This window comes from Lepus europaeus, chromosome 3 (assembly GCF_033115175.1).
Source record: "Lepus europaeus isolate LE1 chromosome 3, mLepTim1.pri, whole genome shotgun sequence".
NCBI lineage: Eukaryota > Metazoa > Chordata > Mammalia > Lagomorpha > Leporidae > Lepus > Lepus europaeus.
In genome coordinates, this window is record NC_084829.1 from 135,620,056 (window position 1) to 135,642,390 (window position 22,335).

Consider the following 22,335-nt stretch of genomic DNA (forward strand, 5'->3'; position numbering starts at 1 on the left):
TGCAGAATGAAAGCAATACTTTTGATAATGTCATTGGCGATGCACTTTGGATTTTTGTGATCCAGTGTGTTGTGTTTTTAGCTTATTGTCCGCTCACACACTAGTGGATGTCTATTGTGTAATGGAAAGCAGTGCAGCCAGATGTACAATCCGTGTGCCCCTGCCTTCCACAGGATGACGCTGTATAGCACGCATGTTTTCCACACTCGAGGCACAGAGCCTGTCCCTTCCAGCTTGTCACCACCTGCCTTGTGCATAGCAGGCCCGGGATGGTAGTTGAGGCCCCAGCTGTCATTCTCCTACCCTACTTTCTGCCAATGCTTCTCCATTAAGGCCAGGCATCTCTGTGTTTCTTTATTTCCTTTACATTGGGAAGAAAAAAAATGAAAAGCAGCAACGATCTCTGGCTACTTGTTGGGGTGGTGGTGGCGGGGGTGGGAACTGGGAACTTCAACCACCTACCCATTTTCTCAGTTTTGCTCCACCAGTCTTTCAGGAAAAAGAAAAAAAAAACTGAGAAAGCCCAAAAACTTTGATCCCTGGGGAGTTGAAGCGGAAGTTGATCTTCACCATTAAACTTTTTTATAGATTGCAAAGTCCATGCTTCCACCTGCGTCCAGAACCCAGCGGCAGCTGGCAGAACAAAGCGCGAGAGAAAAATAGCTGACCAGAATCTCCGCAATTGCCCGTGTACAGGTGCAGCTTGTTTTTCATCTCGGTGGCACTCACCAGTGATTGACAATGTTTTACCCAGAAGACTTAACCCTTTTTTCTCCTACAACGTGAACCCAGAGTCAGACCTCTAGGTTTTGAATACAGTCCTTGCCCCTCGGTGCGCTCTGAAGTAATTCAACCCAAATGAATGGGGCAGGACCTCGAACTGACGCTGCAAACACTCAGTCATATCAGAGAAAAGGCTTTGAGAAATGATGGCTAGACCTCTGCAGCTCTGTGGCCAGAGGAACCGCTGCTGCTTCTTTAATCAATCTACAGACAGCATGTGATAAATGCACCTCTGGGGAAGGAATACAGCCTGCGTTGGACTCTCTGTATGTTAAGTGAGACTTGACCTAGAAAACCAATTCCTGTCCGCCCTCAGCTTTTTCCATCACCATCAAACAAGTTGTTTCAGAGGTTAAGCAAGCAGCTGAGGGGAGACACGGTCGTGCAGTTCTGTTGTAAAATTTCCATGCACGCTGGCACTGGACAGCCTCCTTGCTTCCGTGCCGGTTGGCCTGTTGTTCCCTAAGGAGTCCAGGACCTCTCACTTGAGGGGGCTTTTCAGGTGCAAGGACACTCATCATCGGAGGAGTCCTCCCAGGGGTTGAACTTGGGTGGAGTCCAAACACACAGATTCGGCACGGTGCCCTCCAGGGAGCATACTTAGGGGATCTCATAAGGATGATGGCCACCTTGACCAAGTGAACAAGCAGAAGGAACTCCCAAGTGTTGCATGAAAGAAAAGCTCTCAGCACCTCTGCCACAGAGTGGGAGCTTTGGAAAGAGGCCAAGAGCAGAGAAGGAAGGACCTCCTACACAGTAAGCCCTCCCACGAAGAGGAGGGAAGTTTGCTGCTGCTGATCACAAGTTAGCAATTCGGCGGAAGGCCCCAGAGTCGTGGGGTGGGCTCCCCGGCTTCCAGAGAGCGCTCTGTATTCTCTCCGCAGAGTCCCAAGCAGATATTGCTAATGAAGTGTTAGCCTCGCAGATCAGAGGGCTTCTCTTTCCAGCAGGTGCATCATATATCACCTCCTCTTAGCCCAAGGAACTGCGTGGAGGAACATTCTAGAAGACTTACCTTCCTGGCACTTACTATCACACAAGCACAGAACATGACCTCAATTCCTCTCACAGCCATGGAGCAACCCTTTGATTTCTGAGTGGAAAAAATGACACGCTGACAGCACTGACACTTCCTCTGAGAGTCTTAGTAAATTTCTGATGCTCACACAAGCCCAGGGAGCGTCCCACTCTGTATGTTGGACCTGAATATGGGCTTTGAGATGAGCCTATGCTAGGTAGGAGGCCTCATTCCAGATGTTAACGTCTCCACGTGCAAACCAATTGATCTGGAAGTGAAACAATCAAGGGAACGCTGTGGCCTGGAAAGCAGTCTGTCTCATTCATAAATCAAACCTTTTGAATGAGTCTCGATAGATCTACATGGCCGAAAGCTATTGAATTTAAGAACTTTGAATTTTCATTAATCGTTTTGATCTCAGATGTAGATAACAGCTGCCGGTGATTGTGCATGAAATAAAATACTAGGGTTATGTGGGAATCATAGCTGTGGCACCATGGTGATAATCGAATGAGGCAGTGGCTTGGATGCCTCTCAGCCTAATCAGAACAATAGGTGCTGTCAACCAGACAGAGATGTGGGAGGGAGCGATGCCTCGGAAATATGACAGCTTAGGGTCAGGTGGCAAAGGCCCTCTCCATCTGAGCCCACAGTGGGCCTCAGGAATACACTTCTGCTTTAATCAAATTCACAAAAACTTCTGGGTGAGTGGGGAAAATACCGCCTCCATCTTGCTTCCCCATTTAAGACCTCTCCTTTGTTCTGAGGGCCCCACTCTCGTCCGGAAGCAGAGACCTCAGACCCAGCGGGTCCATGCGGAAGCTGGGAGCTGGTGATTCTATGTCTGCTTTGATCATTGCGTGAGGGAGACACTCTAATACACACACACGCACAATATAACAGATCTGTGCATCAGGGTTAGAGCATGTTCTAGACTTTGGATATTCTTGGCCTTGGGAAAAAAAATTTTTTTTCCCAAGTTTGTAAAGGTAATTACCATTATTTACAGTACTGAGGGCACAGCCCCACCCTGGGCTCCAGGCCAGGGGTTCTCAGAGCAGAGTGTAGTGCAGCGAGCCAAGTCCAAAACAAAAGCACAATTATGCTCACCTAGAAACCCGCCCCGGTGGGAGTGGGCCGAAGGAAACACCCACACAAGGGGGACGTGTGTGCAGGGAGGGGCTTCCTTTGAAGTTTTGCATAAATATTGTACATTTTTGCCCTATAGAGCTGGGAATGAAGCTTTTCATTTTCATCCTGGGTCTCTTACTGAGCTTGTGCCATAAGGAAATGGACTTCCTTTTTCTTGATTTGCCAATGTTGGAGACTGAACTTCAAATACAAGGATTCTGGAAGAATTAAGAAAACGGGAAATGTTGTGTAAGGGGGTCTGAAGCTTTCCTAATTTCTTGGCAAAAAGGAACTCCAGTAAAACACCCAAAGCCGCCATGTGTATCTTTTCAGGCCATTTCATTTTCCAGGGCTTTCTTCTTCTTTCTGATCCACATTCATTTTCCTCTTATGAGAGTTTTTGTTTTTTAATTTATTTTTATTTTATCTAAAGGGGGAGGGGAGGGAGGAGAGAGCGAGCAAGAGAGATAAATCTTCCATCTTCTGGTTCACTCCCCAAATGCTGGCATAAGTCGGGGCTGGGCCAGACTGAAGCCAGGAGCCAGGAACTCCTTCTGGGTCTCCCACTTGGGTGACAGGGACCCAAGTACTTGAGCCACCACTTGCTATCTATTCCCAGGGTGTGCATTAGCAGGAAGCAGGCCTGGAAGCAGAAGAGCCTGGGACTCCAACCAGGCACTGCAATGTGGGATAGAGGCTCCCCAAGTGATGACAAGCACTGTATCGAATGCCCACTTTTCAGAAAGGTTTTAAACTGTGGAGTTGTCCAAGTCAGAAAATAATTGGCTAATATCAGGCTACCTGCAGGCCTCACCTTCTTGTTTACATGCTGGGTCTTTCTCTTCTTGCCACAAGGCATATGAGCCCATGTTAGGAATCATTGACAAAACCAGCCTGTACTGCAGGTGCTGAGCTGCCTCTACATCCCCATCACTGCGAAGTGACTGGGGCGGCCAGGCACAGAGAATCCCAACACACTGGATGCCTCCACTGGGCTGAGGGTGGTGCAGCAGGAATTCTGGAGTGACTGCTGCACCAGTTCCAGACAGTGTCTGCAGCACTGTAGTTCAGGAGAAAACCCTTAGGGAGCTGGATTCGCCCCTCTACCCAGGGGTGGGGGGGGGGGGGTGGGGGGGTGTAGGGGGGATATGCTGTCCTGGGAAGTGGATATGGAAAGCAGAAGTCTCCTGCCAGAGGCCCTGGTGAGGCCAGGGCTCCCGAATGCTCAGGGTGGCAGCCTGGCTTCATTGTTGCACACACCCAGATGCAAACACCTACAGGACTGGAGCAGAGAGGAAAGGCGAGCCACGAGGGCCTAACTGGAAACCCTGCTGTGGCCTCAGCCTGAGAGGTCCAGGCACCCCAGGGAGTCCTGAGGCTGGGCTAGGTGCAGATGCAAGTATGTGCCTGGCTTTCCTTTGTGCCTGCCGCCAGCTGGGAGCCACAGGGTGTGGTTTTGATTGTAAATAGTAGAATGTAAGACCCCCTGCTGTGGCTGAGCCCAGGGTGAGGGAGAGCCCGGGGAGGGCAGGGGAGGAAGGAGAGGAAGGAAAGGAGCTTAGAGGAATGAGGTTTCCTACAGGAAACAGACGAATACCCAGAGAAATGTCTAATTGTGGGATCCCATTGCCTATCTTCCTTATGCTCATATCCCTGCAGTAGCGAATGCACCCTCAGCCACTTTGTCAATATTTGATGTATAGAACACAAGCCTCTGGCTTGGATCTGTCTTGGTGCAGTGTTTCAACTGTGCCCACCACACACCAGCCCGCCGGTAAATGCTGGGACTAAGTAATGACACGATGTCCTGCCGCTGCAGACGGCCAGCAAATGAGCGCCTGTTGAGAGTTCTTCACCGGTGAGTGAGGAGCCCCAGAGGCCAGGAGAACACCTGTGTCTCCTTAGCCCTGCCCCGGGAGCATGCTGGGAAGGAAGTCCCTACACAGAAACCTTTGCTTTCACCCCAGAGCAAGCTCAACAGCCACAGTTCCCACAAAGCACAGTGTGAAATGCGCTGCGGATGGCCCTCGATTTCAGACTAGGCTAACTTCTCTGTATGAAGCAAAATTGGGAAATATAATATTTTACCTACATGTTAAGGTTGAATATGTGACTATTTCCAGAGCAACATGCAGGCAGCTTTGAGGTTTTATTGTCTTGCTTTGTTTCGTTTTGAGTTTTAATTATTTGAGAGCCGGAGAGAGAGAAAGAGAGAGCGAGCAAGCCTCCCTTTGGGGTTCTCTCCCCAAGTCGTCCTGATGGCTGGGGCTGGGCCTAGGTTGAAGCTGGGAGGTGGGAATCTAGGTCCCCAGCCTGAGCGGCAGGAACCCAGTCCCGTGAACGGCAGCACGGCTTCCCAGGGTGGACAGTGGCAGGAGGCTGGAGTCGATGTTGAGCTCCACACAGCCTGCTCCTGAGGTTCACTTCCATAGAGCTGTTTGGTTGAAAACAATTTTGCAAAAGATATGATAAATCTGGGAAACATGAATAATGTTTTTAATAATAGAACGTCTCCTTCTTCGGTCAACTGTGAGTGAAGTAAGTAGTTTATAAAGAATCCAGGTTAAGAGAAAATACAGCGTGTAGTTTGGAAGCTTCAGGGCAGTAACCTAACGACCGAGTGGGAAAATTTGAAATTGAACAAGTCAGAAATTTGATCCAAACACCCAAACTTGAAAAAGCGAATGATCACAGATACATTGCTTAACCTCCCTGAGTTTAGAGTTTTATTCTGCTTTTAAATGAGAGTAAGAGTATCTACCTTGCAAGCTTATCTTGGCAATTAAATGAGATAGTATATAATATAAAGTTCCTGACAGGGAGCCTAGTTTACCTTAGTCTGTGCTCAGCAAATGCTAGTTCTTATTCAAATTCGTCTGTAATCATGAATAATTACCATCATAAGTACTTTTCCTTTCCCTGCTAAATTATGACTCTGTACTTAGCACAAAGTGATTGGAGTAGTGGCGATTCTTTTGTGAATCTGCTCAAGTGGTTAAATAGATGTTTTTGAGCAGAGTGATCTAGCACTGCTGAAGTGTGGTTTATTTGGTGAGTGACGAACTCTCCGTTCCCCGGTTGTCTACACAGAGGGAGTGCCTGGAGAGGTTGCCCACGATAACCTCCGTCCACCCTCATGAAGCGAACAGGACTGACTTTTACCCTGAGCAGTAGTTGCTGGAATCCTACGGAGACTTACAAGCTCATCAACATTCGAAGTCTAAGTTAGAGGTGTTTAGCGGCATCTTGAGGTCAGTCACTTAGAAATGGGAGTGCAGCTTCTTAACTCCAAGCAGACCTGGCTCAGGTGAACCTGTGCGGGAAGAAGTGGGGCTCCCTGCCTCTCCTGCAGGCTGCTGGGTCTGGGAGCGATGTATATGGCTCTGCCTTGAGCTTCAGGGGCTCCCGACACTTGTCATGTCAACACAGCTGGCTGGATATTAAGCTTGCTCACTGAACAAAGAGTTGTTTGAAATATTCAGAATTTTTTGTTCTTAGACCATAAAAACATGGGTGACAGACTGGATTCACTTTAATGGCATGAAAATATGTTACACCAAGCTGTGAATCCTATCGGATCGGATTCAGCAACAGTCATATTGTGGACTTTTGTTTATGAAATAAGGACTTCTCTTTTCCTTTCAGAAAATATTACAATGGTAAAGAAAAGAATGATCAAGCTATCAGAGACACAGGCAATAAGGTTCAGATATACAAATTTTAGAAGCCCTTTGATGAAGGTTTTTACCCTCAGATGAATGGGAATGTAAAATATTATGCAAATCAGATTTAACCTTCTGATTAATTTGCCTCAATAAAAGAAAAAGTTAGACATAAAAGGAAGGTTACCTCTGCATGTGAAGATTGTGTTTTTATGTTCCTAAGAGTTGCCCAGAATGCACCGGGGGCAGGAGTAGACACATCCAAGGTCACTGCTTTGGACGGGTCTCAGTGTTCACGGCCAGACAGAAACGGCAATCAGCAATGGTTGCCAAGAAAAGCAGCCCAGGCATGGAAATGTGTGGTAGAATAACAAATGACATTTTTGGGAGTCCTTCCATAAATTTCCCACTCTTGCCGCACATTTAACATTTTAAAAATTGTTATATTCCACTTGAGAACGTCCTGTGATACTGATCACAAGAATAGAGTTATAAGATTTCAGCCACATAGGAAATGTTAAATATGGTACTTCAGAAAGTTTATGGGAAAATGAAATGAAAAGATAAGTTTAGCAGCCGCTTGCGACACCAGCATCCCGTACCAGAGTGCTGATCCAAGTGCTGGCTTTTTGCTTCTGTCCCAGCTTGCTGCTAATGCACTTGGAAAGACAGTGGGAGATGGCCCAAGTACTTGGGCCCCTGAAGCCCCGTGGGAGACCCAGATGGAGTTCCTGGCTCTGGGCTGGCCTGTCCCAGACCTGGCTGTTGTGTGCATTTGGAAGTGAACCAGCAGATAGAAGATCTCTTGCTGTCTCTGTCTCTCTGCCTTTCAAATAAGCAAGTAAACTTTAAAAAGGGAAAAGACACAATGTAAATATTACTTAAGTTAAAAAAGAAGATAATGTTAGTGCAAAAATTTTTCAAATTTATTCATTTATGCATACATGTTTGTGAACTTTTTGAAAACTCTCTCCTCATACATGTTATGTAATGGATTGAGAATATTAGTGGACTGCTTAGCTTTTAACCTTTCTATTGGCATCCATATCGAGGTCAGGGCAGCATTTTTTACCTCCTCCTGTGCACTAAATCAGTGGTAGCTGCTGGGTATAGAAAGCTGTGTGTAAGTTTTTGCAGGTACATCAGTTCCACTGTTATGTGCTAAGTACTTCTGATAGACACTAGGTAGAGACACTGTGAGAACACCGTGAGACCTCTCACACAGCATCCTTAGCAAAGGAATCAGTGCATCCGACATTTGGTAGGGGACCCAAATGGCAATATCCAGAGAAGGCATCGGGAAATAATGCTTTTCCGGTAGAGAGCAACACTCAAGGGCCTGGAGCCGCAGTAGTCCTCGGAGGGGAGTGCGGTGCTGCCATGGGAACCGTGGACTGTCACAGCAAGCTGGTGACGCTAGACAGGCAGCTGGGGCAGACCATGGAGGCCCTTGTCTGCCATGCTGAGTCGCTGGGACTTTAGCTATCAGCCAAGTTTCTTACTTCCACTGTCACATCTAAGGCGAATGCATTTCGTCTCCATTTCCTGGAAGATCAGAGAGTGCAGGAATAAGATTTATAGGAATCATTTTAAGCAACCAAGAAAAGATGCATAGATTTAGTGGTGGTGGATGGAGCCATCGGTGAAGAGTTTGAGGCAGGCTGTGATGGCGACAGATTTGCCTGGTACGAGATGTTTCCTGGTATCTCCACATTGTGAGTTGATCTAAGGAAGGTTTAGGTTAAAGGGAAATACATTGCGCATTAGTAGAAAATGCAATTGATTTGCACTTGAACCCTAAGTATTCGGGTTGAATACACAGTGTATGAAATGGTTTGTTGTACTTTGTTCAGAAAAAGGCTTCGGAAAGGAGACGCTGGCATTTTCTGCCCACCGCTTTCCATCTCTGTCTACAGACATAATCAAAAATATTTCACATGCTCCTTTTAGCCTCTGTCATAACTTCAAATTTTAGTTTCCCACATTTAAAAAATACTTATTCATATACAGGACAGCAGCAAAAACACAGACACCTTATTACTAACTATAGGAAGACCATAAACTGATTCCAAAAGACACACATCTAGTCTTACTAATTTATTTTCTTTTTCCTTAATAAATCTATAGCAGCCTAATTTTTTAAAAAAGGTGTTTTATATTTATTTATTTGAAATGCAGAGTTAGAGAGAGAGAAGATCAGAGAGACAGAGGGAGGAAGACAGAGAGGGCGAGGGAGGAGGAGGAGGAGGAGGAGAGAGAGAGAGAGAGAGAGAGAGAGAGATTTTCCATCTGCTAGTTCACTCCCCAAATGGCTATAATGGCTGGGGCTATGCCAAGATGCAGCTCGGAGCCAGGAACTTCTTCCAGGTCTCCCACATAGGTACAGGGGCCCAAGCACTGCTTTCCCAGGTGCATTAGCAGGGTGCTGGATCAGAAGCAGAGCAGCCAGGACCTGAACCCATTCCTGTAAGAGATGCCAGCTTTGCAGATGGTGGCTTAATCCACTGTGCCATAACACTGGCCCCTAGTTGTACCAATTTATAGATGCCTCTTGTATAGGGAGCAAAGACTGGCTTTCCTTTTAGTTTGTTTTCATAATTTTCAGATGTCACTAAAGGGTTTTCCTCTCTGGAAAGTACACATCACTGGGAAGAGGAGGATACTGGGGTTCTGACCAACAGCTGCTGGCCAAGTCACTTAACCTCTTTGTGACTGGTTTGAACAGAGGGGAGAATAATGCTTTTTTTGCCTTATAAAGCATGTTATGATGGGGCAGGTGTTGTGGCACAGTGAGCAGGTTGCCCTTTTGATGCCCATCTCACATCAGGGTGCTGGTAAGAGCGCTGATCCAGCTTCCGGCGAATACATTCAGGCAAGCAGCAGATGATGGCTTAAGTGCTTGAGCCCCTGCTACCCACTTGGGAGACCTGGATGGAGTTTCTGGCTCTGGGTTTGGACTGGCCCAGCCCTGGCTGTTGTGTGTATTTGGGGAGTGAACCAAACTTTCTCCACCGCCCGCTTCTCTGCCTATCAAGTAGATGGAAATAAACATTAAAAAAAAATTGTATGAGTCTCAAATTTGGTAATGCATGTGGAAGTCTTCTAAAAAACCACTGTTGAGTGACAGTGGCAAGCACTGTGTGATCATTTCTAGGCGGAGCACAGAAGTGTTCTGCTGCCCATCCAGCCCAGTATGTGCATGACAAATGTCTGTGGGCAACCAGTAATCAGCTGGTGGCTAGTGAATCTGTATACATACGCGTACAAATCTAAAATGCATATTTAGGGGTAAAATTGTGGAGGATCCTAAATTATAAAAATACATTTAGGGGGACTGGTGCTGTGGCGTAGTGGGTAAAGCTGCCTCCTGCAGTGCCGGCATCCCATATGAGCGCCAGTTTGAGTCCCGGCTGCTCCACTTCTGATCCAGCGCTTTGCTATGGCCTGGGAAAGCAGTAGAAGATGGCCAAGTCCTTGGGCCCCTGCACCCACATGGGAGACCTGGAAGAAGCTCCTGGCTCCCGGCTTCGGATCAACTCAGCTCTGGCCATTGCGGCCAACTGGGGAGTAAACGAATGGAAGTAAGCGAATGGAAGACTCTCTCTCTCTCTCTCTCTCTCTCTCTGCCTCTCCTTCTCTCTCTAACTCTGACTTTCAAATAAATAAATAAATCTTAAAAAAATATATTTAGGAAGGTTAGTCAATTTCAACAATTGATATGTAAATGGCATTATTCATTTTCTGTATCTAGTTTTCAACCCAGTCAAAAAACAAGAAAAACCAAACTCTCCCCGTGTATGCAGAACAATGTTGCTTCCCTAGTCCCTGGTATCCCATTTTTACCTACTTTGAACCCTCACTCCTTCAAACCCTTCACTTATAATGGCGTAGTTTTAAAGGGATCTGAATGTTCTATGAGAAATATTTACTTTGTATATGAGGCTGAACTTCCAGAATTAGGATTGAATAATGCAGCTGTAAGTGTGAATGGTAACGGGTCAGTAATTGGACATCAGCTTTAGGCGATGAGGTCTGGTCAGTGATTTGCCATTTTGGACGTGTTACTTAACTAGGGTGTGTGGAAGAAGGGTCTTTGTTTTGCTTCATTGGACACACCCACAGCCGCCTGCCCACACCATCCGTCCCATCTCCAAAGTCGCACACAGCAGAGCGCTGAAGGGAGATTTCCTACTGGGGGGAGTGGGGGATGTGTGGGGGACGTGGAAGTGTTTCCTGCACTGTCTCTTGATCACTTGCCCCTTGGGTTTATCAGTTTGGGGGTCTGCTGGCTGCTCTTCCTTTAAAACTCAGACCGAAGCAGCAGACTTCTCAGGGTCTCTGAGATAGGCCCCACTGTCAATGGGAAGGGGAAAGAGAAAGAACAAGACTAGAGAGAAACCGAAGAGCACGCAGCCGGCCGTGCCCATGGGGAGCCTTCAGTGGTGGGTTAGCCCGCTTCGGCCCCTTACCCGGCCTCTCACCCCTTTCCCATTGAGCCGACACCTGCGACCTTCCTCCTGACACCTTCTCGCTCTCACTGAAACTTCCAGATTCAAGGGCCCCGGACCCTTGGGTCCTCTTTGTAGACTGAGGAATTCTGACCTTCCCTAGGAAACAGGCATGGCGGTGGACATTCATCCGACAAAGGTCTCACGTTTGAAGAGTGGTATCTCCACCCCCTCAGCGAGAAGGAGCCTTACTCACAGCAGATCCTGTCTTCCCATCAACCACTGTGCCAACCGCCTGCAAATTACACCCGTGGAGTAGACGGGGCCATTCTTTCCCACTGACACAATCTGACAAAGAACTTATTGTTAAATATGATTTATTTTGGCAAAAAAAAAGGTTATTTTTTTTTTCTTTCTCTGGATTAGGTAGGTTGGAACATGGATGACATCTGTATTTATTTGTAGTTTTTTAAGTTTGCAAAATGGCAGGACTGCTGCTCCCAGGAGAGGCTGTCACGCAGATGGAGCAGGTGGTGTTGTGAGCCTGGTTTACAGGAAGAGGATGTGTTCAAGAGACTGCGGAGAGAACCCCATCCCCATAGCATCAGCCCACACGCCTGTAGCCTCCCCTGGCCCTCTGCAGGAAAAGATCACGTATGTCAGAGGGCAGACTAAGTGATCGTTGTTCAGGAGCTTCTCACCCACATCCTCTGGTATTTTTACTTGGACATTCAAAAGCGACCAGCCTGTGTTTGGTGAGAGGGCCTTCTAAGGGGAACAGTCCTATGTTCATGTCTGAAGGGAAAACATCTCCCTTCAGTGTATGTGAGTGCAGGGTCTCCACCAACTATAGACGAGCAGTCTGTCGCAAGTGCATTGGATGTTTCAGTTTGCCAGAGCTGTCATGATAAATTAATTACAGGATGTTGCAGAAGTGGCGGGACTCCGGCAGCATCTTGCATAGTTTAATATAGACCCATTTCCCCATTTCAATGTATTTGTGGTTAGATAAATCCTCTGAAATTTACAGCTGCTATAGACTAGTTTATTATGTACTCTCCTGCACACATGATAAGTGTAGCTAAGAATTTGATGTTCTTCAAGTGCATTCACTCTATTTTTTTTTTTTTTTACCGCCATGGGACTATTTAGTTGCTAAAAGGAACATTTGAAGATAACACCAACTTCTATGTAATAGGCAGGGATGGTTAAACACATTCCTGTGCTTAACCACTTCCATTGACTTCAGTTGAAGCGCTGTAGCTCAGCAAAAAATTATGAGGACCATTTATACAGAATGGCCCTGCGAAGACATCTAATAAAAAAAATAGAAAAAGTTAACTGCTTCTCGGCTGACAACACTGAAAAACTGAACTGAAGCTGCTAAACTTCTCTCCAGGGAACTTTCTTCCTTTGGTCTCGTGGCTGCTTTTCGCAAGCTTCAGTTACTCATTTTTTTTTGTTCTGGCCAAGTTTTTTTCAACATCTTGCTTTTTCTTCTTATTGTACTCTTTCCGCACCCCCTCCTTCCATCTTCATTAAGCAAACCATCTCCATCCCAAGCAATGTTAAGGACTCATCTTTTGGTAATATATGGATTTACTGATATAAATGTTGAATAAACAATTCTTAATGTTTCTATTATATTCTTTCGTAACTCTTGATAGGGCTCAAGTAGCGATTTAAGAAGACAAGGAGCTACAATAAGGGGAAACTGTATGCTCCATACTTATTTGGAAATGACAGTGATGGATGTGGTTGGAGCACTTTGACCTAAGTGATAAGAGGCAGGACATGACTTACATATGGTCCGTGTATTTATGAACTCTTTCTTAGATTTTAAGAAATTAAAATTGTAGATTCTTCGCAGCACTTGCCTCCCCAGCTTTCTGAGACACAAATCACTCCTCCATAATCAGTATGAATTTGAGGTGTTAGAAGAGCAACTTCAAAACAGAATGTGCACAACATATGCTAGATATAGATTTGAAGGGGAATCATTAGAAAAATAGCATTCTTTGTGTTTACAAAACAAATGTTTTTATGTCATTCAGTTCCCGCCTTAGCTTAAAGTATTTTCCATTCACCTTAATAATTAGAGCAGAAGGGTACGCTGAATGAAGTACCTCATTACCAAGTTTGCTTCCCGGGTCTCTGCAGAGGGTGGCTGTCTGCGTTTGCCTTGTAAGTCCATTGTTAACCCTAAGCAATGCTGACATTCAATTCTCTTGCAGATAATTGGACCCATCCATAGATTGAGTTCTCCAGTCAGCACAGGCTTTTGATTGACATGCTTCTTGATTTTTTATTATCTCTTATATGACTGGAATGGCGCCTTTTCTGTCTCTTGAATAAAATGTTACTGTACGTGTAATTAGTTTGAGTCTATAGAATCTGTTCCTTAAGGAAACATAACACGTATAATATGGGGTAAAGATTTATTGAAAACAATTGCAGGATAAAAGAGAAATTAGTTTTTTGAAAAATCTTTTCCTTCAGATATGTTTCATTTTTTAGGTCACTGTTACATTCCAGACTTTATTAGGTATTTCTAGTCCCTGAGTGTGGTCAGAGGTACATTGAGGGTGCTTCTTTAGTTACATCTATGTGTGTGAGATTGCAACTGCAAGCATTTACTGGCTTTTATTCCATAGTAACTGAGATGCAGTCTTTGGCGATTTCCCGTGGAGTAAAACAAACCTGCACTCACTGCTAGCATTGCCATTTGCTGCCACATGCCCCTGAACAAACTCCGTAACCATCAGAGCCTCAGTTTTCTTATTTGTAGACTAGGGAATGTTTTACCGGCTTTGTGGATTTGATGTGAGGAGTAAACGAGATCATGCTAGTGAAGTGAATATTTTCTGCAGTTCAATTAAGTAGAAATTGATACATATAGTTAAAATATTTGATTCTTTAAAAATGATCCCATAATTTACTTAATAGATAAAATAGGAGGGGCTGAGGTCCAGCTCTGTTGTTGGGACACCTGCCTACCATACTGGAGTGCCAGGGTTCTACTCCGCTTCCAGCTCCTGCCTCCACCTTCCTGCCAATGCGGACCCCCGGAGACAGTGGTGATGGCTCAAGCGACTGGGTTGCTGCCATCCATGTGGGAGATCTGGATAGCATTCCCACTTGCCAGTTTTGGCCCTGGCCCAGTCTCAGCCCTTGTAAGCATTTGGGGCGTGTACCAGCAAATTGGAGCACTCTCTCTTTCTCTCTCTCTTAAATAACTTTTAAAAAGAAGGGCTTTCAAAAAGTTCACAGAAAATGCATCTTAAGGAAAAAACTATGCATGGATTTCATTTTTTAACACAAAAATAAATGTTTTTCCACAAACTTTTTGAAAGGCCTCCATACATATAAAAGTGTAAAGGTCATGAGTTTTTGTTAGTTTCTAGAACTTTCTACCCCTCTTTAAAATAACTGTGAGGCCGGCGCTGTGGCTCAACAGGCTAATCCTCCGCCTGCGGTGCCAGCACCCCGGGTTCTAGTCCCGGTCGGGGCGCCGGATTCTGTCCCAGTTGCTTCTCTTCCAGGCCAGCTCTCTGCTGTGGTCTGGGAGTGCAGTGGAGGATGGCCCGAGTCCTTGGACCCTGCACCTGCATGGGAGACCAGGAGAAGCACCTGGCTCCTAGCTTCGGATCAGCGTGGTGTGTCAGCCGCAGTGGCCATTGGAGGGTGAACCAACGGAAAAGGAAGACCTTTCTCTCTCTCTCTCACTGTCCACTCTGTAACACACACACACACACACAAAACAAAAAAACAAAACAAAACAAAAAACAAAACTGTGAGGTACTCTGGCCTCAGAGTCAGCCCTTAAAGCTTTCAGATCTGGCTAAAAATCCCATGAGAGCATTTCAGGCATGGAAAGCCAAGACACTGTGACAAAAAATGACCTACGTGAAAGACCTTTGTGAGTGAGATCCCAGTGGAAAGAAGGGGCCATCAAAGGAGGAGATACCTTTCTCTGAAGGGAGGAGAGAACTTCCACTTTGATTATGGCCTTGTCTAAGTAAGGTCAGAGTTTGTGAACTGAAGAGGCTTTCATAGCCTTGGTGGCTCATGACAAGAGTCTCGGGTGATTATTGACATCATAAATAAGAGTGCCAATTGTTAAATCAACAACAGGAGTCACCGTGCACTTGCTCCCCATGTAGGACCTCTGTCCTTAATGAGCTGTACTATGAGAATTAATGGTAAAACTAGTCTTCAAATAATACTTTATACTTAGTGTTTCTGTGTGGGTGCAAACTGTTGAAATCTTTACTTAGTATAGAGTTTATCTTCTATATATAAAGATAATTAAAAATGAATCTTAATGAAGAATGGGATAGGAGAGGGAACAGGAGGTGGGATGGTTTGGGCGTGGGAGGGTGGGTATGGGGGAAAGAACTGCTGTACCTATGAAATTTCTATTTATTAAATAAAAGCTTTCTAAAAAAATAAAAAACAAAATAATTGTGAGGTAAATATATGACTAAAGTGACATGTCATATAGAGCTATAAAATGATTAAATTATTTTTCAGATACAGCCTTGCTGAACTTCCTAAAGAGAAAATGTATTTATTTAATAAAACTCTTCTATACCCTAAAAATAAAATTAAGGTAAAGGGGCTGGCGCCATGGCTCACTTGGTTAATCATCTGCCTGTGGTGCCAGCGTCCCATATGGGCATCAGGTTCTAGTCCTGGTTGCTCCTCTTCCAGTCCAGCTCTCTGCTGTGGCCCAGGAAGGCAGTGGAGGATGGCTCGAGTGCTTGGGCACCTGTACCTGCATTGGAGACCAGGAAGAAATGCCTGGCTCCTGTCTTCAGATCGGCGTAGCTCCGGCCATGGCGGCCATTTTGGGGGTGAACCAATGGAAGGAAGACCTTTCTGTCTCTCTCTCTTATTGTCTAACTCTATCTGTCAAATAAAAAAAAATTAAGGTCAAGTATTTACTTTCATGTGACAGAAATTCTCCACAAGATTTCAAAAATATCAAGTGTTAGCTATTTAAAGGCATCAATTTCATTTAAAAATGTGCATTTTAAACATAAATTTGTACTCATGGTATAAAATATTTCGTTTTAAGGCTTCTAAAATTTGATTATATTTTATTTTTGTAAATCCTATTTGTAGTATCTGATACTGAAGAAACCTTGATCTTCAAGACAAGATAGAGTTGAATCAGTAACTGGGAAATATCTGAATAGCTGAAACTTCTATTTAGATATAGAAGGAGTTAGTGTCAAGTTGTTACTTGCTTGGAGAAAAACAGATGATTTGTAAATAAAGATAAAACAAAACCAATATGTTGCTAAGATAATGTGTACAGTGCCATGAATCATAAAATGGGTTCTGGCATTGGACTGTCTACTTGATTATAACTGGACTTACTATGTGGAGGGCACTGCTACGATCTGTTCCCCCCATCTCATCTCAGTGTGGAAAAGAGGCTTTACTAAGCTGTTAGGGAGCATAACCCTAGTCTTTGTCAGCAGGACAAATGAGAAAAGAACTGGGCCTTAAGTAGAGCCAGATTTTCCTTATGCTTCCTTCGACTGTAATTTTTTTTAGTAGCTCCAATATTAAAAAATAATCATTGATTTTTCATATGGACATTGAGATCTTAGCAAATGCTTAGCTCCCCCTACACATTCACCTTAACTGCAACTATTTCTATAATGTACAGAAATCATTTGCAATTAAAACCAAAATCAGAGAATCAAGACACATCTCAAAATTATGAGCTAAAACTGCAGAGAGATGCATATTTTTATTTTTAAATTATCAAGTACATTCACAAGACAAAAAATCAACAACCAAGTTTGTACAAGGACAACTCAAGCTGGCTGGGCCCAGCTGTACCTGAAGCACAGAAGCAAGGATCCAGAAGAACAACATCACAACAGACGCCTGTACTGGCGGCTGCACGCTGCGGCAGTCACCAACGCCACTCAACACTTGCAGAAATGCCTTTGTTAAAAAAAGTTGTACACAGCTGGTCATGTTTATCAATTTCTACGCCTCTACAAATGTGCAGGGATAAGAGCCAAATATGTTTTTACTAGAAGATAGTTCACATGGGGTAGACACACATCTGGCCAAAATTTACACCTCAATGCCCAACACTGTCTCTCTCGCGTCTTATTTTAATGGACTCAACTGTCTAATTCAGTAAGTCACTTTTTCTAATTTTATGTCAGCTTTGATCTTCTTGTAGCTAACCATTTTATCAACAGAATTATCATATAATAGAGAAAGAAGATTTAAAGAAACAAAACAAAAACAAAAATAATTTCCTCATTGTATCAAACTGAACAACACAGTCACACAGTGACAACACTGTTATTATGGAAGTAAACAAATAAATAATGCAATGTAATAATTTAAAAACAAATATTAAGACTAAAATAAATATTAAACAACCTAAATCTACCAACTACTTGATGCTTATATATGAAATGCCTTATTTAAAATGAAAGGGAATTTGGGACATTGTTGCCAGTCTAGCCAAAAAAATCATTTTTAGTTTAGGTTGCCAGGTTACATCATATAGGATTCATTTAACAGAAAAACAAATTTCACTTCTAAAGAGCAGATTGTTTTAATGCCTTTGTTACTGGAACCATTTTGAATACACAATATTCTGAAGCAACTCATCTTTTAAATAAAGGTAATTTCAAAAGCAGAGATTTCATATTCTGAGCATAATATTCACACAGATAACCACATTACAGATACAATATTAAATGATTACTTAAAGGACATCCTAACAATGCAAACACTTTTTACTCATATTTACTGAAGAGCAATTACGGTTTCTCTTTATTGTTTTTTGACACTGGCAGTGTAATTTTGATGCAATTACTAAAAACACAAGTACCAACATTTTGATCAACAATAGTCACAATGGTTTGTAGCAATTAAGCTCAAAGGCCACATTGATTTTCCACCTGTATCTCACTTCTGATTTTTCTGAACTCTTTTGTAAGGAGACGAAATAATAGATCTTTCCTTTCTTCCTTAGTATCTGAGAATTCTGAACTCTGTGGAGAAATTCCATTTGGTTTAATTCGTTATTTTGTTTCTCTGCACTTGGTTGTGTCTTCATTCTTCTTCAACTCTTTACTAAGGAGGAAAAGGAGAAAAGTATACAAAATGTACTAAAGGAACTTTTTCAACACTGTCTTCCTAGAATCAAATCTTAGTGTGCCATGGTAACTGCACAGGTAATAAAAGACAGTGTGTAACACACACACACTCACACACACACAGAATAAAGCCCATTTTTGCTGTCTTCTAGTTTGCCTCTTAAACATACTGTTAGCATGTCTTTGTACCATTAACAATTGCTGGCTGGCGCTGTGGCTCAACAGGCTAATCCTCCGCCTTGCAGTGCCGGCACACCGGGTTCTAGTCCCGGTCGGGGCGCCGGATTCTGTCCCGGTTGCCCCTCTTCCAGGCCAGCTCTCTGCTATGGCCCGGGAAGGCAGCAGAGGATGGCCCAAGTCCCTGGGCCCTGCACCTGCATGGGAGACCAGGAGAAGCACCTGGCTCCTGGCTTCAGATCAGCGCGATGCGCCGGCCGTGGCAGTCATTGGAGGGTGAACCAACGGCAAAAAGGAAGACCTTTCTCTCTGTCTCTCTCACTATCCACTCTGCCTGTCAAAAAGAAAAAAAAAAAAAAAAGAAAAAAAAAGAAAGGTCTTCCTTTGTCATTGGTTCACCCTCCAATGGCCGCTGCGGCAGGTGCACTGCGCTGATCCGAAGGCAGGAGCCAGGTGCTTATCCTGGTCTCCCATGGGGTGCAGGACCCAAGCACTTGGGCCATCCTCCACAGTACTCCCTGGCCACAGCAGAGAGCTGGCCTGGAAGAGGGGCAACCGGGACAGAATCCGGCACCCCGACCGGGACTAGAACCCGGTGTGCCGGCGCCGCAAGGCAGAGGATTAGCCTGTTGAGCCACGGCACCGGCCAATTATTTTATTTTTCAAATTAATCCAAAACCAGTTTGACCAATTTTTAATTGACCAATATAGTAACGGTTAACTATGCATCCAGATAAAGTTTTGATATAAAATAAATTAACAAAGATCAAGAACTAATATGTGAATGAACCATGAAGTTGCTTCCTTAGAGATCATGTAGTTGGTACACCAGAACCTGTAGGTGATAGACTAATGGGGTTGAACCTTTAGTTTTTTCCAGTCACTCATACAGCATTGATGAGTCTTTGGATTTACCCAGAAATGTCATTGTCCTCTCTCTAAATGCAGAGTTTCACACTTGGGTGACCTTAGGTGACAAACTGCAACCTTAGGATGATGGCAGCTTGGCTGAGGTGGTCAACTCCAGTGGTTACTCCTGTGAAAGCAGATGGCGGCACACTGCAGTAGCTGGCTGGCCCCAGGGCTCTCCCTCTGGGCAGGCTAGCTCAGGAACACCTGGGTTATGAGAGGCAGGTCTAATCCTACAGAAATGGTTGCGCTGTCTTTTTATATGAAAACAGTCACACGGGACAGGAAAATAATCCTCTGTCAGCTTACACTTTCTGACTATTTTTGTTAACTACTGCTACCTCACGTAAGTTCATATCATAAAGAAAGGCCAACTAAAATGTTCAAGTGAATCTCATGAAAGCAACTGAAACTGGGTATAAAATGGCATTGGGGAGGCCAGTGTCAAGGCATAGCAGGTAAAGCCACCACCTGTGATGTCGGCAACCCATAAGGGTGCCAGCTCATGTCCTGGCTGATCCACTTCCCATCCAGCTCTCTGCTAATGGTCCAAGGAAGCAGCAAAAGATGGTCCACGTGTCTGGGCCCCTGCCACCCATGTGGGAGACCCGGCTGAGGTTCCTGGCTCCTGGGTTTGGCCTGCCCCAGCCCTGGCCATTGCAGCCATCTGTGGAGTGAACCTGTGGATGGAAGGTACCCCCCCACCAGTCTCTTGTAACTCTTTCAAATTATTATTAAATCTTTTTTTTTTCTTTTTTGACAGAGTGGATAGTGAGAGAGAGACAGAGAGAAAGGTCTTCCTTTTTGCCATTGGTTCACCCTCCAATGGCCACTGCGGCTGGCGCATCGTGCTGATCTGAAGCCAGGAGCCAGGTGCTTCTCCTGGTCTCCCATGCAGGTGCAGGGCCCAAGCACTTGGGCCATCCTCCACTGCACTCCCTGGCCATAGCAGAGAGCTGGCCTGGAAGAGGGGCAACCGGGATAGAATCCGGCACCCCAACCGGGACTAGAACCCGGTGTGCCGGCACTGCAAGGCGGAGGATTAGCCTATTGAGCCATGGCGCTGGCCCAAATTATTATTAAATCTAAAAAATGGTATAGAATAATATGGTATGCCGCTAGGGGCAAAAAAAGTATCATTTCTTTGTGTACAAAGTGAAAGAATGTAAAATTTGACCCAAGTTGGGTCTGATAGAAGAGTAAAAGAAAGTAGTAAAGGCTCAAATGAACACACAAGTCACACAGAGCTCACTGACCCCTACAGACGACAGTGAGGAGGGTAAAAGGATATCAGAGGAAGAATGTGGCAAATCAAAGTGAGAGGAAGAGTTCCTGGGTAGTGGCAGGACGAGAAAGAAGAAGAAAAACAGAAGAGAGAAGAGGGGGGGAGAGGGACAGCTAGAAATGAGACAGATCAGCAACCTGGAGACCACACTGTGAGAAGGGAGCTGTGCAGGCAGGAGACTCAGGAGGAGCCACCCAAGAGACTTCACTAGAAAAAGCTGAAGCAGGCGGCAAAGGAGACATCTTTGTATTTTATTTATTGAAAGGCAGAATGACAGGGGCAAGTGGGAGTGGAGGAGAAAGGGAGAGAGAGAGAGAGAGGGAGGGGGAGGGAGAGATTGATCTTCCATCTGCTGGTTTACTCCTCGAATGGCTGGCTGGGCCAGACTGAACCCAGGAGCCAGAACGCCATTTAGTTTCCCACATTGGTGGCAGGGGCCCAACTACTTGGGCCATCTTTTACTGCCTTCCCAGGCCACATGAGCAGAGAGCTGGATTGGAAGTGGAGCAGCCAGGAATCAACCAGCTATTTGATATGGGATGCAGGTGTTCCAACTGTCGGCTTAACTGGCTGTATCACAATGCCCACCTCTCCTTCTTTTTCTTGCCATTTTTATTTATCCCTTTAGGAATCCTTTTAAAGACTATCTGTGTGCATCTTTTGCTAATTTGTCTACTAGTACATTTCTTTTCCTTCTTGAATTCTTAGAGTTTTTTTTTTTTTTTTAAGAGACTGATTTATTTATTTGAAGGAGTAATGACAGAGAAAGAGAGAGAGAGAGAGAGAGACAGACAAAGGGAGAGAGAGAGAGAGAAATCTGCTGGTTCACATCCCAAATGGCTACAATGGCCAGGGCTGGGCCAGGCTGAAGCCAGGAGCCAGGAGCCCCATCTGGGTCTCCGTGTGGATGGTAAGGCACCAGGCACTTGGGCCAACTTCTGCTGCCTTCCCAGGTGCATTAGCAGGGAACTGGATCAGAAGTGGAACAGCTGGGACTGGAACTAGGCATCACAGATCACAGCTTGTTGAGCCACAGTGCTGGCCACTTTTATATCTTAAGGGTGGTTAATTCTTCATGTGAAATTCTCCCCATCCTGGGTTAACATCCTTTAAAAAATTTTATGTTTTTTTCTTCTTGACATGCATAATTTTATAGCTTCTATTATTTAAGTCTAAAAATCTATTTCAAAAAGTTTTCTAATTCTGATGTCAAGGTTAAAAAGTCATCATTCCTTAATCCATGATTATATTAACTATTCACCCATATGCCTTCTGTGCAACCAGATTTTTTTTTTTACCATTAAAATCTAAAAAAAATTTGTGAAAATTTGGAATCTAGTTCCTATAAAGCAACGAATTCATAAATGTGGATCTGAATAGGGCTGTAATTTTTCACTTTCAACAGAAAAATCACTTCTTTTTTAAAAAAACTTTTATTTAGTAAATATAATTTTCCAAAGTACAGTTTATGGATTACAATGGCTTTTTCCCCCCCAATAACTTCCCTCCCACCCGCACCCCTCCCATCTCCTGCTCCCTCTCCCATTCCATTCACATCAAGATAAATCACTTCTATGTAATAAAATAAGGCCTCTGGAAGGGTTTTCCTGCCTTTCTTATATCCCAGCCCCTAACAGAAAACAGTGTCATTCAAACATTTTCCCACTGACCCATCTTGTTGTAAATGCTTGATCCTGTGTATTTCCTCAAGACCCCAGGGCTTATCTCCCTCATCCTATACACCGAATGGCTCCTTCTTACTTTGCAAATACCGTCCTTA

General features: G+C 44.5%; 1 protein-coding gene across 4 annotated transcripts in view; it reads right to left on the reverse strand.

Annotated features, from left to right (window-relative positions):
- Window positions 1-16,784: 16,784 nt before the first annotated feature.
- Window positions 16,785-22,335, reverse strand: part of AHI1 (Abelson helper integration site 1) — a 222,181-nt gene continuing 216,630 nt past the window's right edge. For all 4 annotated transcript variants that reach the window (XM_062186803.1, XM_062186804.1, XM_062186801.1 and 1 more), the window contains one exon: window positions 16,785-18,161. In XM_062186803.1, coding sequence (XP_062042787.1) covers window positions 18,159-18,161 — 3 coding nt within the window. In that variant the 3' untranslated portion in view covers window positions 16,785-18,158. The remainder of the gene's footprint in view (window positions 18,162-22,335) is intronic.